General features: G+C 39.9%; 3 protein-coding genes across 4 annotated transcripts in view; 1 reads left to right on the top strand and 2 right to left on the bottom strand.

Moving 5' to 3' along the window:
- The window catches only part of LOC113668401 (uncharacterized), a 114,166-nt gene that overhangs the window by 28,563 nt on the left and 68,290 nt on the right, over positions 1-17,313 (bottom strand). The gene's annotated exons all lie outside the window — the stretch shown is intronic.
- On the top strand, positions 919-17,295 carry LOC149039887 (uncharacterized). 2 transcript variants are annotated; one of them, XM_089183571.1, is made up of 5 exons: positions 919-1,223; positions 14,390-14,550; positions 15,095-15,275; positions 15,655-15,893; positions 16,391-17,295. In XM_089183571.1, the coding sequence occupies exons 3-5, from the start codon at positions 15,096-15,098 to the stop codon at positions 16,566-16,568; spliced, it is 597 nt and encodes a 198-aa protein (XP_089039697.1). In that variant the 5' UTR covers positions 919-1,223; positions 14,390-14,550; position 15,095; the 3' UTR covers positions 16,569-17,295. The 2 variants fall into 2 exon arrangements, with proteins under 2 accessions (XP_089039697.1, XP_089039698.1); XM_089183572.1 differs by lacking the exon at positions 14,390-14,550.
- Positions 6,651-8,269, bottom strand: LOC149039888 (uncharacterized; the record flags this gene model as incomplete). Its single annotated transcript, XM_089183573.1, has 2 exons — positions 6,651-7,661; positions 8,137-8,269. Coding segments are annotated over 2 exons (405 nt in total), but the record flags the coding sequence as incomplete, so codon positions are not given.

The following is a 17,313-nucleotide window of genomic DNA, read 5'->3' as shown; positions in this document are numbered from 1 at the left end:
AACAGGGAAGCCAGTAGCCAGTGTAGTCTTGAAATACGCCATGCATCTAGCCGGTACGTTGAGGTAATTTCGCAGGAAATGCGTGAGGAAATGTTGGAACTGTTTAAAAATAAAGGTAATTTTTGATATTGTTTCGAGTCTCTAAGCCATTACATGAGATAAAAACTGTCAATCGACGAAAAATGATATTCTGATATTTCTAGCAGAAAAACAAACGTATAAAATGATATGGTGAGAAATTGTCAACCGGAAAAGTTAGGCTCATTAGGAAACGATGTATGGCATCTAACACAGAGCAACTCTTACCATACTTGGCTGTGGGAGACTGCATTGTATAACGACATAATTTAACACAACACATGTTTGTATTGCGTCGTTACATGCCAAAAAGCCAAAAAGGAAATTCCATGCTTTCTCCAAAGTTCAATTCAGTACGTAACCTTACTGGGTGGGGAGGGTTTAAAAGCACAGCGGAAATTCGACGCTGGCTGATGTTTTTTTTTGTTTGTCCTTTTTTTTTTTAACATAATTTTTTACGATTATGAAATTAAACATCGGTCGATCGACAATTCTCACTTTGACTCTGACTTCCAAAATTTGTTTTTCCTTATTCTAACTCGTTGTCCTCTAAGATGTATCGGAAGAAAGCGGGAAAATGTTATTACTAATCTATTTATTGGTGATTTGTTGTCCATTTAATATTTTCAGCAGCTTCCATCATTCCCATGTCAGAAATAATAGTCAAGCCGTCAAGTATACTATTTCTTTATGGCGTAACATACCGTTCAAAATTCAGTCTGGGTATTTTCCCTATCGAAAAATTAATTCTCGTGTCGGAAATCAATTAACAGGGTCCGTTATTGTTGGCCTCTTTCAGACCTCCTCATTGTCTGCTATTTCCCGTGTCTGATATTATTTTCCGAGCCTGATATTATTTCCCATGTCTGTATTTACTATCTAAATGGATTTCGACTTATCGCCGAGCCTAACAAGACTTATCGAGAATCGAGGCCTATAATAACCTACATCACTAATCGAGTGTTTGATCGAGTTTGATTAATTCCTCAATCACGAGTCGGATTATCCAGGGTTGACTCCGTCCCAGACCTCCCACGGTACACCGTTGGCTAGGGCTAGTGGTTCACTTAGTTTACAAAAACGATAAGCACCACTTCTTCGCAAGTATTGAAGCAAGCACTGATTTGGAGGTTATGACTGTTGAGGTAGGGTTATGAAGTCTCTAATCGTAGTATGCACATAGAATCTAGCCACTAGTTGTTATGATATGCAAAAAAAACCTTCCGGACATCAACGTTTGCTTTTTCTTTCTTATGTAACTCTCAACTGTTATGTAATCACTTCGGACTACTCACGTGTCAGTTCTCGGGTTACACGAAAAAAACATATTTCATAATAAGAGAGTCGCTATCGCGTTGTTGTTGTTTCGTTAGCTCTAAAGGTAACCTGCCTCTCAAGTGATTAAAGTTTGTGTTCAAAGAAGCTTACTGGACTCAGACCACTATCTTGCTCTCTCGCGTCTTAAAGGACAAAACTTGGTGTCAGAAGTGGGATCACGTTTCACGAGCTTTGTTGTTGTTGGTGGAAGTTTATTTTATATTGGTCATGACCTCGACCTCTGCTAGTCAGCAACCTTCTGGTTCATCGGCTGCTGCACCGATCTATACCACCACAGTACCGCTAGCCAAACCTCCAGATCCTCTTAATCTCGAAGACAGGTCACGTAGAGGCGATAACTGGTTACACTTTAAGAGAGCATGGCAAATCTATGAACGGGCGGCTGGGATAAGTCAAAAGGACGGCCCAGTCCGTGTTGCTCATTTTCTTAACATCGTTGGAAGAGAAGGAGTCCAATTGTTTGACACCTTTACCTTCGCTGAAGACGAAAGCGCTGACAATATTGATGACGTCCTGGCTAAATTTGAATCTCGTTGTTTGCCGCAGCGAAATCAGACGTATGAACGGTACCTCTTCAACAAGAGAGAGCAAGAACCAGGAGAAAGTGTCGATCAATATTGCACAGCACTGATGCGCCTTTCTGAACACTGTGGGTTCCTAACCCTAAGAGACAGCTTGATAAGAGACCGCCTCATCCTTGGAGTCAAGAATGATCGGTCACGCAAGAAACTTTTAAAGAAGAAAGATCTCACTTTGGATAACGCGTTGGATATCCTGCGAACACAAGAGCTAACTGATATACGCGCTTTAGACATGACAACTGAAGAAGCCAATGTGAATAGGGTAAAAGCCAAGAAAACGAAACCGCCTAAGACCCAGACTGAGGATACAACACCGCATAAACACACTTCAGGTAAGAAGCGGACTCCTCCGTGGAAGTCAAGAGGGAAAAGTTCTGGTAACCCCGACAATGTATACACACGAGAATGCAAGTTTTGTGGTACTGTTCACGAGATGAAAAAGTCAGCTTGTCCAGCAGTTGGCAAGAAATGCACCAAATGTGGCAGAGACGGACACTTTGCAAAAAAATGCCACTCTCGCTCTGTCAATCACGTAGAAGATTGTGAAATCTACAGCCACAAGCCCTCCCCCACATCAGCTTATGTAACGGCGTGCCTTAACAATAATGCCCAAGTACAACTTCAGATTGATACAGGTGCTTCATGTAATATTCTCCCCAAAAGTGCCTACATCCGGGCTACAGGAGACAAACAGTGTACAAACCTTGAACAGTCGTTTACAAGGCTCATCATGCACAACAAGACTGTAGTCTGGCCACTTGGTCAAATCCGCCTACTAACTGAACGGAAAGGAAGAAAATATGGAGTTCTTTATCACATTGTGAAGCAAGATTTGACACCCCTCCTCTGTCGAACGACGTGTGAAAAGATGAACCTGGTCAAAATCTTGGATGCTGACGTAAATGCGATTCACGACGAAAGAATTGACGTCTCGTCAAATGTTAGAAGTGATCCTATCCTATATGAATTTATCGATATCTTCACTGGAATTGGCTGCCTTGAAGGAACCTACTCCATTCAAGTGGACGAAGGTTTCCGCCCGGTGGTACATCCCCCTCGTAAAGTGCCAGTCCCACTTCGAGATACCCTCAAGTTAGAGCTGGATAACATGGTGAAGAGTGGTATCCTCGCCAAGGTAGTTGAACCGACATCATGGGTCTCTAGCCTTGTCATAGTGAAGAAATCTAACGGGAAAATACGAGTATGTCTGGATCCTCGAGATCTCAACCGCGCAGTGAAACGCTCGCATTATCCACTTCCAACTATTGAGGAAGTAGCAACTCGCCTTAGTGGTGCTAAAGTCTTTAGCGTGTTAGATGCCAAATGTGGATTCTGGCAGGTACAACTTGATGGAAAGAGTAGTTACTTGACAACCATGAACACACCTTTTGGTCGCTATCGATGGCTCAGAATGCCATTCGGAATAAACTCAGCCCCAGAAGTATGGCAACAACGAATGCACGAGCTAGTAGAAGGACTCGCAGGTGTTGAAGTCATCGCCGATGATTTCCTAGTTTGCGGTTTTGGAGACTCTAATGAAGCTGCAATTGCCAACCATGATCAGAATCTCAAGGCTTTCCTCAGTCGCGCAAGAGAAAGAAACCTCACTCTCAACAGCGAGAAGTTGAAACTTCGACAGTCACAAGTTCCTTTCATAGGACACCTCCTTACAGCGGAAGGTCTAAAACCTGACCCGTTAAAGGTACAAGCTATAGTGGACTATCCGGTGCCTACCAATCTCGCTGAACTCAGAACGTTTCTGGGAATGGTGCAGTATCTGGCGAAATTCTGCCAACATCTGTCTACAGCATCACAGCCCTTAAGACAGTTGGAAAAGAAGGAAATAGAATGGCATTGGCAACACCCCCAAGATAAAGCCTTTAAGGAGATAAAAGAGCTCATCACTAAAGCCCCAGTCCTACAGTACTTTGACGTGAGTAAGAATGTCACTATACAGTGCGATGCCTCACAGTATGGCATTGGCGCAACTCTACTTCAGGAAGGACAGCCAGTTCACTACGCCAACAGGGCACTGACGTCGACAGAGCAAAATTACGCACAGATTGAGAAGGAGCTCTTAGCTGTTGTATTCTCTTGTGAGCACTTCGAGCATTACATTTATGGCAAGCACGTCACAGTCGAAACAGATCACAAGCCACTGATTGCTATACAGAAGAAGCCAATCAATACAGCTTCTAAGAGATTACAGCGTATGATGCTACGTCTTCAAAGATTTGACCTGAATCTCACTTACAAGCCAGGCAAAGAGATGTACATCGCTGACGCACTTTCTCGCGTTCTACCTAAGCAGTCAAAGGTACCAAATGATAGCATCCTGCTATAAAGATCTAGAAACTGTCAACTTTGTTGAAGACTTATCGATATCAGAGTCGACACTTGCCAAGTTTCAAGTGGAAACGGCCAAGGATGAATCTTTACTAGCGTTGTCACAAGTCATACGCGCTGGCTGGCCTACAAAAACTTCCATGGTACCTACAAGCGCACAGCTTTTCTTCAAATACCGAGATGAAATGACGCTCCAAGATGGCCTAGTTTTCAAAGGAACGAAGATCGTTGTCCCAGAGAGCCTTCGCCGTGACATGATAGAGGAAACACACAAGTCCCATCAGGGACTCCAAGCATGCCTTCGAAGGGCCAGAGAGGTTTTCTTCTGGCCAGGAATGTCTGCACAACTCAAGAATCGTATTGATAAATGCTCTATATGCCAAAGTGTGAGACCTGAACAAGCCAGTGAACCTCTTCAGCCTCACCCAGTTCCTGACAGGCCATGGCAACGAGTTGGAACAGATTTGTTTACCTTCGAGAACCGAAACTACTTCGTATTAGTTGATTACTACAGCAACTTTATCGAGCTGGATCATCTTGCCGATACTACGTCCCAGACAGTCGTTCACAAGCTGAAGATGCATTTTTCGCGACATGGGGTACCCGATTACGTAGTTTCTGACAACGGTCCTCAGTACTCATCCTCAGAGTTCCGAAGATTTGCAGTAACGTGGAAGTTCACTCATATCACCACCTCACCACACTATCCACAAGCTAATGGGATGGCCGAAAGCGCAGTCAAAACCTGCAAGACTTTAATGAAGAAAGCTCTTCTGTCTCAATCCGATCCATATCTTGGTTTATTGGATCACCACAACACCCCCACTGCTGCGACAGGTATGTCTCCGTGCCAACGACTTTTTGGTCGCCGAACTAAGACACTTCTACCCTTCTCAGAGTCTTTACTCAAGACTGACCAAACAGTTAGTGATCTTCTCAAAAGGGATCGTGTCAAGCAAGCGAAACATTTCGACCAACATGCTAAACAACTCTCAGAACTCAAATCAGGTGACATAGTGCGCATGAAGATGCCTGGAGAAACAAAGTGGTCAAAAGCAGTTGTTTCTTCTAAAGTGGCATCTCGCAGTTACAAGGTTGAAGTCAATGGTAGATCCTACAGGCGTAATCGCAAGCAGTTGCGTTCTACCATGGAACCACTTCAAGAAACCCCCTTCAAAATGGACGAAGATGACCTGACCGTTCCAGACAATCTGCAGGAACAGGACCAACCCCCTCCAGCAAGTTCTCAAGTAGGAACATCCATGTCCCCTCCAAGATCTCAACTACCCCCAACACCTCAAACAGAGCTGAGTGCAAGACCACCTCACGAAGCTACTACAACTGAAATACGGACACGACATGGACGATTGATCAAGCCACCTAAAAAGTTTGACATTGAGTTATAGTTAAAAAAAAAAAGAAAAAATAGGAAAAAGGGAAAGATGTTATGATATGCAAAAAAAACCTTCCGGACATCAACGTTTGCTTTTTCTTTCTTATGTAACTCTCAACTGTTATGTAATCACTTCGGACTACTCACGTGTCAGTTCTCGGGTTACACAAAGAAAAACATATTTCATAATAAGAGAGTCGCTATCGCGTTGTTGTTGTTTCGTTAGCTCTAAAGGTAACCTGCCTCTCAAGTGATTAAAGTTTGTGTTCAAAGAAGCTTACTGGACTCAGACTCACTATCTTGCTCTCTCGCGTCTTAAAGGACAAAACTCTAGTTATGTTATACCTTTGTGTAGCAAACTCTTGAACTTTGTGTACCTGGCACACGCGGTTACATAAGCTGATAATTGAAAGCCGAAACACATAAAATGTACGAATATTGTGTGCTTGTACATTAGTTTTAAAGAAAAAAAATTGTCGTATTTTTCAAAAATCTAGCCTTGTACGGCTCAATGAACGTCAAACTAAATATTATGCATTTGCTGTTGCTCAGTAAATGCGTAATTTGACAGCACTATCTCAAGCACGGTCTACGAAAATGCTAAATTTCGGTTATCATTCACTGTTTCCATCAGTGAACCCTTAAAACCCCCAAATTGCGACTGGTTTCTCCTTTCTGCTTACAGTATCACCCTTGGATCAAATGTAAAAGTCAAGACAATGGTGGAAATTAACTCCAATTTAAGAGGCTCCTGATTGTCAAACAAATTCTCCTTGTCTGTACTGTAAGAAATGGGATCCAAGGGGATGCAAAGAAGACAGGGTACAGAATATGACTGACAATGTAAGAGTGTAAAGGGTTAACCACTTGACCAGCTCAAACTAAGCAAGGGATCAGTAACCACTCAACCGGAATTCAATGTATAAAGCCCATCTTTTATTTTAAAACAGCAAGGTTAATGACATGTTATGGGCTCTCTTTCTTTTGTATTAATGGTTGTGTATTTGAAGCAAAAAGTTGTCTTGCAAACAGAGTACAATTCAGCAGACATCAGGTAAAAATCTTAAATAAAAAGAACAACATTAAACATCATCATCAGTCAAAATATCTTAATTTACACCTGGTGCTTTGAAATCAAACTAAACAAATTATACAATGAAATTCAGTATTTTAGAGAGGTGATGATAAATTAATTCCCTACGAGTGAGATATAAAAACAATGCATTAACCCTTTAACTCCTGGAAGTGATTAACACAAAACTTCTCCCTACAATATCCATACATTATTCAGCAAACAGATAATGTGAATATTCAATCTTGTCAGGTTGAAGCTGCTATCTTGATCTAGCAGCAAGTTCTCATAACTAATTAGCAAGGAAATGAGTAGCAGCTAGAGTGGAGAATTAACTATCAGATCTTGGGATTTAAAGGGTTAAGACTCTTGATTTCAGTTCATTAAATGTTATAGCCAAAATGTGAGCGAGCAAGTCGCAGTACGACTCGTTCTCTCACATTTGTGTTGTATAACTAGCTAAGGTCCATAAAAAGTTTCCTTTTTTCAAGTTTACTTTAGAGAAAAATAGCTAAAAAATGTTTTAATGGAAATACATATATATAGATGGTCACTTGCAATAAAACCTAAGATAGATTTTCCTACTTATTAGTTTTACTTTTCTTTTTTTCTTTAGCTCTTAGCCTTCTCATTTGACGTCTACTTATTTTGTTCATTTCAATGTCATCTTCTTTGGCTTTCATTTTTTTTGCATTTAAGTTTGACTTTTTGTTGTCTTCTGGTTTTCTCTTTCTTTTCCTCTTTTTGTCATCTGTGTCTTTTGATTCCCCTTTTGTTGCCTTTTTGTCCAGTTCTTTTATTCTCTTCTTCATCTTCTTAACTTTCTTTCCAATGCTCTTGTTACTATCATCTGCTAAATAGAATTTTTAAAGTATTGTTAAACTAATATGTAATGTTATTTACTTGTATTTCTTCAATCAAGTCCTGGCTATTGACCACACTATTCTTGTGGTCACCCTGATTATAGAAGTTTGAAAAACTGATGACCTGAACTTCCAAATGATGAGGACATTCTTTAATGTATACCAAAGTCAAATAATATTCCAATATTGGGAAAAAATCTTAATATTTTCTGTGTACATCTACTTGTAACTATCCAATTAGAATTGTGGAGCACATCTATTTTTCACTCTTTTTAAACAAGATGAAAAATGGGTCATTAACACCATTTTAGTGTACAATTTTATTAATTTAATTTAGTATACAAACTTTCCTGGTTACTTTACTTTCAGTAGTAATAGTGTTGTTTGCATTACTCTAAAGCATTCAAGCTAGATACGAGGTGAAAAGCACTTGCAAGGCTAGAACAAAAACCAATCAAAACATACCTCTGGTCTCAATGGTGGAATTAAGATCTTTGTCAGTTTGTAAAGGGCCAGTTCCTTTGAATGACACCTGGAAGGAAATAGGAGAAGAGTGGAAGCATCCCTGGCTCAAAGAATCATTGATTACAGAAATAGATTATCTTCATTTGTCTTTCTCTAGGAGAATTTAACGTCCAAGTTTTGTCTAACAAATGGGAAGTTAAGACTTCTCAGCATTTCTTTCAGTTCCTTAATTCTATTTTAATATTGAAATAAAATATCTTTGAAATGATACAATACTACAACTGATAAGGATACTTAAGTGAGAAAAACACCCCTTTCTTTATTCCTAATTCAATGAAACAAGTGTAAATCTGGACTAACAGTGGCAATGGCAGAGCCCCTACCAAGGAAAACACCTTGCAACCCTGAAATAGAAGTTGCAAGCTCCGGAGTACAAATACACCTTTCACTACCAAATCTTGGAACTGCAGGTGAGACCTTGCTCTTGTCACACTACCGCACAGGAACACACCTTCAGCCTCTATAGTAGAAGTTGCAAGTTCCAGAGTACAAAAGCACCTTCTGCTGCCAAATCTAGCAATAGAACTCCAGGTGAGACCTTGCAAAGGAACACACCTTTTGCCTCTATAGTAGAAGTTGCAAGCTCCAGAGTACTTAAGCACCTTCCACCGCCAAATCTGCTAATAGAGCTTGAGGTGAGACCTCTCCCTACTTGTACCGACACAGAGGAATACACCTTCCGTCTCTATAGTAGAAGTCGCAAGCTCCAGAGTACTTGAGCACCTTCCGCCACAAAATCTACCTATAGAACTACAGGTGAGTCCTCGCCCAGGGCTGCGGAGGAACACACCCTTTGCCTCTATAGTAGAAGTTGCAAGCTCCAGAGTACAAAAGCACCTTCTGCTGCCAAATCTAGTAATAGAACTCCAAGTGAGACCTCGCACTAGTTGCGGTGCCACAGAGGAAATACCTTACGCTTCTATAGTAGAATTTGTAAGCTAATGAGTACTTGAGCACCTTCTGCTGCCAAATCTAGCTATAGAACTCCAGGTGAGACCTTGTAGAGGAACACACCTATTGCCTCTATAGTAGAAGTTGCAAGCTCCAGAGTACAAAAGCACCTTTGGCCACCAAATCTAGTTATTCAACTTTAGGTAAAACCTCGCCCTAGTTGTAGCACCACAGAGGAATACACCTTCCGTCTCTATAGTCGAAGTTGCAAGCTCCAGAGTACTTATGCACCTTCTGCCACAAAATCTACCTATAGAACTTCAGGTGAGTCCTCGCCCAGGGCTGCAGAGGAACACACCTCTATAGTAGAAGTTGCAAGCTCCAGAGTACAAAAGCACCTTCCGTTGCTAAATCCAGTCATAGAACTCCAGGTGAAACCTCGCAGAGGAACACGCCTTCTGCCTCTATAGTAGAAATAGCAAGCTCCAGAGTACTTGAGCACCTTCCACTGCTAAATCTAGTAATAGAACACCAGGTGAACCCCTGCCCTAGTTATGCCGTTACAGACAAATACACCTTCGGCCTCTATAGTAGAAGTTGCAAGCTCCAGAGTACAAAAGCACCTTCCGCTGTCAAATCTAGCAATAGAGCTCTAGGTGAGACCTTGAAAAGGAACACACCATCCACCTCTATAGTACAGGTTGCAAGTTCCAGGTGCAAAAGCACCTTCCAACACTAAATCTAGCTGTAAGATTTTCTGAAATACATTGAGTTGAGGAATTTCAGATGTGTTTTTCTCTAGTTGCAAAAGTACGTAAAGGGACAGATGTCAATGCCCTCCCTATTTCCTTTTCAGTTATCTATAAATGTGTGCATGTGAACCTATAATTAAAGCAATGCTCGCAAAATTGCTCTTGGATTTGGCATTGACAGAAAACACTGTAGATGTTCTCAACAGTAAATTAAATTTTAAACACCAAATGCATGAAAAGACTAACCAGGTAAACTTTGAAAACTGTGTGAAGGGGGAAAAAATGACCAGACGAAAAAAAAAGATGCACTTAAAAAAGTTAAAAACATAGAAAACTGGGGCATTTAAAATAACTAAACGTGCTAAATTTCTCCAATCCACTTAATCTTAAATGCAAAATCTTTACGTTCAATCTCATACTTAAACATTTTTATACACTTTCTGAAAACATCCCTTGTGTTTTCTGTCATTTAAGCACAGGTGTTCCGAAAATTCATTACTAACTGTAGATGTTTTAATAACATGAATGTGCACTATAACCTTTCAAAATATCAAGGGATGTACATTATAGGCATTAAAAGGATCTTGTAAAGTAAAAGTAATCTATTATAGTATTTTATAATAATGATGTTCAATTATATTATCTTGATGAGAACATATGGAATTAGTGACTAACAATATAACCAAGATAATGGTCATCAAATTAATCAGGCTTGTGTGTGTAAGCATCTGTAGCCAAGCAGCTGCTGGCAAATCTAACCCTAGCTAAGGTTTCCTATATCACCTAATCCCAACATTTAACCAGACAAAAAAAAAGAACTGGAATAATTCTGGCTAAAATTACACAGACAGAAAGAATTGCAATCTGCAGGCAACAGATGATACACACATATAGCGGTGTTCTGGTACATGTTATGATAAATGTGGCCATGTGGATGAAGCAGTATGAAAAGTCAGGAGAGATGAAATAGAGTGTTAAAAAGCCTCAACTTGTAAGTACAACATGTGTACTTACTTTTTCTGGGGATTCTGACATGAGTTTTTCCATTTCCTGTTCAGACTGGAAGTAAAGAAAAAAACTTCAACTCAGTTCTAGTCTGACTGGCAAAGAATGTTCAAACATGTAGTTCATTTTAGAGTGTTGCCCAACATACAGTGATTGATGAAAACTGAATATTGCTCACAAGATAACAAAGTTCTCCGAATGGCATTATCAAATAATCTGCAGTTTTTGATTGCAAAAAAAGAAACATGGGGTTTGAACCTAATTCAAGGGTTAAAAATACCACACACCAATACTTGAATTGGTTAATTGATTCAATACCTACGTGGAGCGGGAATCTACAACGTATACTTAAGCTTTTCGAAAAGTAATTAGACTACCGACGTGTTATCTGAAACTGACGGCAATAACGGGCCAAAAAGGAAGGTAAAATTCCGCACAGCCCCACACTACATTATACGTTCAGTTCTTGGATAGAGTGACAAAAACAATACTTTACCATTGGGAAAACAGATTTGTTTTACGATAGTATGGGGCAGTACGGAAATTTTACTAAAAGGAATATTTCTGTGATGTTTTGCTTTCTTGGCGAAGTTGATGGTCGAACCTCGCAAATCTGCCGCATTTGAGTCTTAACACAAATTGAAAACCCGGCATTTGAAAGGTAATTTAATTTTACATCTGACCGATTTTTAAACAATATAACCTAATCAAGATAACGCCACTAATTACGTCTATTCTTCTCCGATCAAAAGCGCTACGTTTCGGTTGTCTGCACAAGAAACAATACTTTCGAACATTGCGTACAAGGGGGATTACATGATTGACAGTCGGATTGACAGGCCTGCGTGAAGTTACGCATGCTCTCTTTCTCTTTTCTAGCTTATTTGCATTTTCCCGTGCGACGTTTTTCAATGGGCGCGATTCTGTAATGTTTGTGCGGTTGTGAATAAAAGGGATAGGATTCTAAAGAAATTTTGGTGCTGCGTCGCTAGGAGAGTATAAAAGGGTAATTTAGTATCATCAACTGAGATGCAACTCAGTTGATAATACTGAATTACAATTTTGTGTGGCTATGTTAGGATGATTGTCCGGAAATTGTTGAATTTTTTGCCGGCGTGTTTGATTAGTGACTGTTTTGTTCGTAGTGTTTTAAGTTAGCCATCAGGTTATCTTAAAATAGGGGTTTTAAGTCTTGTCAAATGAAGTTATCGTAGAATAAGGGTTTTAACTTTTGTCAAATGAAATAAATGAGTTTAAAATAGACTTTATCTTACTAGCGCAACCCTCTCATCGATTTGCGGTGGAATCCCTGTGGAATTCACAACATAAAAACGCGCGATTAGCGCTGCTCCAGGAACATTAGTCCAGAACAACCAGCTGATTCAGTGAATAAAAAATATTTTGCGTAGAAAAGTGGCTGAAACTAGAATTCAGGCACCATTTTCACGCTGGTGCGGTGCTGAAAGAATGTAGACCATATTTGTGGAAAACTGTCTTACTCACCTGGTCGCCGTGATTTCGGGGGATTCCCGTTTTAGGTGCGCCACCATAGCGTCTCCGCAAAGCCTCTGGTCGAACTTGACCTTTTTGCCATCTGGGGCAAGAGTTGGGTTTTGAGTTACTTGCGCAATGTCGTCCACCCAAACGAATGTTCGGTAGGGCTTCGCGCCCGGTAGCCCGCCTGCAATTTGTGAGTCCTGTGAACCAACTTGTGCATTTGGGTCAAAAATAGGCCCGATGGCTCCTACGCTGTGATCACCAGACATTTCAAGATTTGTTTGTACAGATGAAACAAGCTGTTGTAGGGAGCGAAAAGAACTTCCCTCGTTCATCTGAAAAGTAGTGCCACTTAGAGAAACACTCCTATGCTGGTATCAAATGTAACGTCAACGTCATATCCGAAATGATGATTACTGGAGGTGTCACATTTCTAATTTTTCTTTTTTCATAATTAAATAAATTTAGGATCCAAGGCTTTGCACGAGCTGGTTAACATTCTTGAGATTTTATAAAATTACACGTCAGTCATTTCCTATTCGATGAATGGATTTTATGAATATAATTTGCTTCCGTACGCCAAGTCAGAGTTACGAGTTTGTAACTCTAGGAAATCGTTGTCACTTGCGGTTAATTTCTAACAAAGAGGTGAGGCACAACAGAGAAAGACCTTTTGTTTTGATTTAATTTCACTGCGGGACGTGTGCTATGAATCTTTCACAAGGTTCCTGTTTGCTGTTAAAATTATAGAAAGCTCGAAGTACAATTGGCGATAAATTGTCGAAAAATTTAAGGGAACTATAACTGCCAGTCTCGTGGAAGGAAAACCTCTCTTTCAACGCTACGATGCATGTAAACAAGTTTTCCTGGTATAGCAGGTAATTTAGTGTTAACAACTGGGTTGAAAACGTAAATTAGCCACCGTAAAGAGTAAAAAAGCTGACGTTTCGAGCGTTAGCCCTTCGTCAGAGCTAAGGGCTAACGCTCGAAACGTCAGCTTTTTTACTCTTTACGGTGGCTAATTTACGTTTTCAACCCAGTTGTTAACACTAAATTACCTGCTTTACTCTCCCACCGACGCAGCACCACAGTTTCTTTAGAAACTTACCCCTTTATTCATTTTCCTGGTATAGATTTCTTTCCTGGTGTCTTGTAATTTGCATCCTTCAACCCGCATCAGGTAGGTATCAGGCTTCTTTCCAAGAACACTTACTCAAACGCCATTGTGGTCATTATGTGAAAAGTATTCGTATTCTACTGCTTCTTCTGCGATCTACAGGGGCGCAAATTATTTTGATCGAGAAAACAAAGGACAAAATGTATTGAGCGGCCCGCCAACTTCATGCAACCCAAGCTTCTTTTTGAAGGGAGAAAAAGAGGCGCAAGGTCATCTTCATTAATCGTAGACGAGTAGATGCGCACAAGCTTAAAACCGGGTTGGCTGCTTATGAATTAGCCGCAGTTGTTAGCTTCGGGCGAATGAAGATGCTAGTGTTAACCTTAAGCCGGAAAATCAGGTTCTTCGTTATCGCTGATAATTTATCAGTGCTTTCTTATTCGCCAGTGCTTTCTTATTCGCAAGTCCTTTCAAAATGAAATTACGTGTCAGTTTTTCCAAAAAAGGCTATCACTGGACTGTAGATGCGATTTAAACTGATAAAGCAGTGTTCCTTATTAAGTACTGCTCTTTCAGCTATGTCAATGATCGTTTGCTGCGCAAATTTCGTGTTTTAGAGTAAGAATATATCTCGTTCCCCCTTCTAGGTCCCGGACTACCAAAACGGTCAAGAAGATCTCAAAAGGGTGTTGGATTTTTTGGCTAACGGTTAAAATTTTTTCCCATATACGGCTAATGGTTAATCTCTCTCCATTGCTGTCCCAGGATTTTTTTTGTGTACGGTCAACTTTTTTTTTTATACGATTAACGGTTAAAATTCGTCAATTTTTACGCCTAAAGGCAAAATTTTGTGGCCGTTTTACGGCTAACGGTTACCCCATTGAGACCCTCGGTCAATGTTGTCTTATTTAATGACATACTTCTTCTACAGTTGTTAGTCTCAATCCGGACGCGATAGAACACTTTGTGCTGGACGTTCAAGCGCTTTATTTTACAGCCCGATCTGCCATTGAGGACAGTACTTCAACTCCAGAAAGACTAACCGGCCTTTGGACTAAGTTGGACTCTAAAATGCAGGAAGCGTCCGAGAAGGTGTGGTCACAAAGCGTTGTACATTATCATTTCAAACTTAAAATGAAATTCTCTTTACGCGCGTAAAAGAAAGCATCTGGTGTGGGTATGCGGTTTCTTATATTAGGTCTTTTATATTTGATTTTTTAAGCCCATGTAGACCATACTAGCATGTACGACTTTGAAAATTGTCACTGAGTTCAAGGTTTTCTTTATCTTTCCCAAGTGTACTCAAAGCTTACTGTATATAATTTTTATAGAAATATCATCTTTAAATATATAAATCTCGTGAACTTTGGAAAGCTTCCCTTCAATTTGCTCCTCCGTCCAAGATTAAAATTGATCCAAAATTAGCCCCAAAAGTTTACTTTGCGACTCAAACGCAGTGTTATTGGGAAAATATCCATGACTTGGCTTGTCTTATTATAATCCTTGTCACTTTCAAGAATCAACAGCAAATAATGAAATAAACAAATACAAAATATGAGTTGAGCTGAACAGATGCGAGTTCTTTTCCTCGTTAGTAGATACATTCATGTAGCTTTAACCTTTTGTTTACTCTTAGGATGGAGTTGCAAACCCATCTGCTTGTCTGCGAGGAGAGGCAGCGACAATGTAGAGTCAATGGATGCCAATTTGCTGGCAATTTTAAGGAGATGGAGCAACATAACAAGGACCAAGCAGAAAAGCACGTGTCACTGCTGACAGAGATGGGTGAAAAGCTCTTAGACGTATTACTTAAAAAGGTGAGGCTGACCGAGGCCAATGCTCCTTAATGTTTTCCCCTTCCGATCTTTAATTGTTACTTAATAGCTAGTGTGCACGTCGCTGCGTGTCCACAGATTTTTTAACAGTTCTACAAAACTTTGAACAGATTTCTGCTTTAAAAATCATCAGTCGAGACTGAAAAAGTTGACTGAGTAGATGGTCCTCTTGTTTCCTTTAGAATACGATCTCACAAGGATGATATAAAAATATACTATTTGAGGCAGATTTGGGGATGAAGTGCGGGGGAGGGGGAGTGGTCGAACATTTTTTTAACGCTGTTCAGCTTACAATAATCGCCCAGTGAATTTTCCTTGCACTTTACTCATTATGACGCTGATTTGATTTCCAACACAACAGGACACGAATGACTTGACCAAGACAAAAATGGCACTCGGAGGTTTCTGTTGGTCCATCTTTAACTTCAAACAAATGGCAGCAGATATGCTACAAGCCGGAAACACTGCAGAACCGATGGCCAGCGGAGTTTACGAATTTGAAGAGTGTAGTTGGAGGATGCTGCTGTACGTACGTCGCACAAAGTGCAAGTTATTCTTGCAGTTGCACCGAGCCGTTCATCCTGTACGAGCTTCATTCAGGTAAATCATATCACCCCCTTGATTACGGATTGGTTACTCTTGCTAAACCCTATACCTATAAGGTTAACCTGTACAAGCTATCAACCTTCTACAAAATGAATCGGCTGAATTAAAATAACGCATGCTTAGTAACTCTAATCGGTCATATCTGAGTAGATAGCTCCAAAAACCTAAGAATCTGTAAAGGGAAATAACTAAAACTTCTTTCTCTTTATTTTTCCTCTTTTCTGTTGTGTTGTTGGTGTTTTTGGTTTTTTTTAATGTTTTTTTTGGGTGTGTGTGTTTGTGTGTGACTGTAAATATATGAAAATCATATATGTGAACTACGGTTAAAGAAATGAAAATGAAAGAGAACATCGCAGTAATAAATACTTCTCAAGCAGCAGTGAAAAAAAGACCTAAATAGTGCTCATTACTGCGATGTTCGCTTTCATTTTCACTGTCTGTGCGTGTGTTGAGATAAGAAAAAAAATTAACCTCTTAAAAATTTGTTTTAGAATTGTCATCGGGCTGGCAAACCCAGTAGTCATTGAGCTGGAGCCAGATCTTCGCCTGCGGGAAGGGGAGACCTTCGGGACTGAGGTTGCCCTGGCAAAACTGGAACGAGAGGCAGAAAAGAACTCCGGCTGGCTTTTTATGGAAATATTTATTGAAAGGTTTTCTTTTTCCTTGTAAATGTTTAGTTGTGAAGTGAAGATATGACACACTGTTACCTTAAGTTGAGTGACTGCGATGCAGTGTTCTCTCAGACTGATGTACATCAAAATGAAAGCTTTTTCTATGACTGTCCGCATCGTTAGAGTGAATATTTCTGAACCAGCGAAATAGTATATTGTGAATTTTCAAATTAGCTAGGAATAACCTTTTTTGTGTGACCGACAAAGAATCCTCAGATAACGTTTAATATTTCCACGTAGCTATAGCTAAGCGAGTATGACGTTAGCGAGAAAAGAAAAAAAATACAGCGCACGTGAAAACACTGCATCATAACCATAAACATGGTTTAGTTATTCTTCTTTTTGTAATAAATAAAGAGACAGTTTCGTTGAGATGGTCAAACTATACGTTAGGCTAAAAGAGTTCCATTGCCTTTTTAAAATTGCTTGAGCCAAATTTGAATCATAGGCTGACGACTTTTGACGTTGTGTTAAACTTATAAATAAGATAGACAAGACCATAGCTGTGGCGTAACAGATAATTTCATTCTTTTTTGGGCGTTTCCCCGATCCGTTCGCATTTTTCAATTTAGTTCCTTTCGGTTTTATATTAGCATCGTTTTAAAAAGCTTTTATTTACCTTTTTCTCATACATTTAATGCAAGAAGATCAAGTTTTTTGTTTTTAATCGGATGTGATTAGTCATGTGCACAACATTTAGTGAATAATAAATTGTTGCGGCAGAATGGCTGTGGAATCTTTTG

Source organism: Pocillopora damicornis, chromosome 9, assembly GCF_964200805.1.
Source record: "Pocillopora damicornis chromosome 9, jaPocDami1.2, whole genome shotgun sequence".
NCBI lineage: Eukaryota > Metazoa > Cnidaria > Anthozoa > Scleractinia > Pocilloporidae > Pocillopora > Pocillopora damicornis.
Note: the sequence above shows the minus strand (reverse complement) of the source record. Positions and strands in the feature narration are given on the sequence as shown.

Coding starts and splice junctions, on each gene's coding strand:
- LOC149039887 (XM_089183572.1), top strand. CDS start 15,096: ATGGAGTTGCAAACCCATCTGCTTGTCTGCGAGGAGAGGCAGCGACAA. Junction 15,276..15,654: donor TAGACGTATTACTTAAAAAG/GTGAGGCTGACC, acceptor CCAACACAACAG/GACACGAATGACTTGACCAA. Junction 15,894..16,390: donor CCTGTACGAGCTTCATTCAG/GTAAATCATATC, acceptor AATTTGTTTTAG/AATTGTCATCGGGCTGGCAA.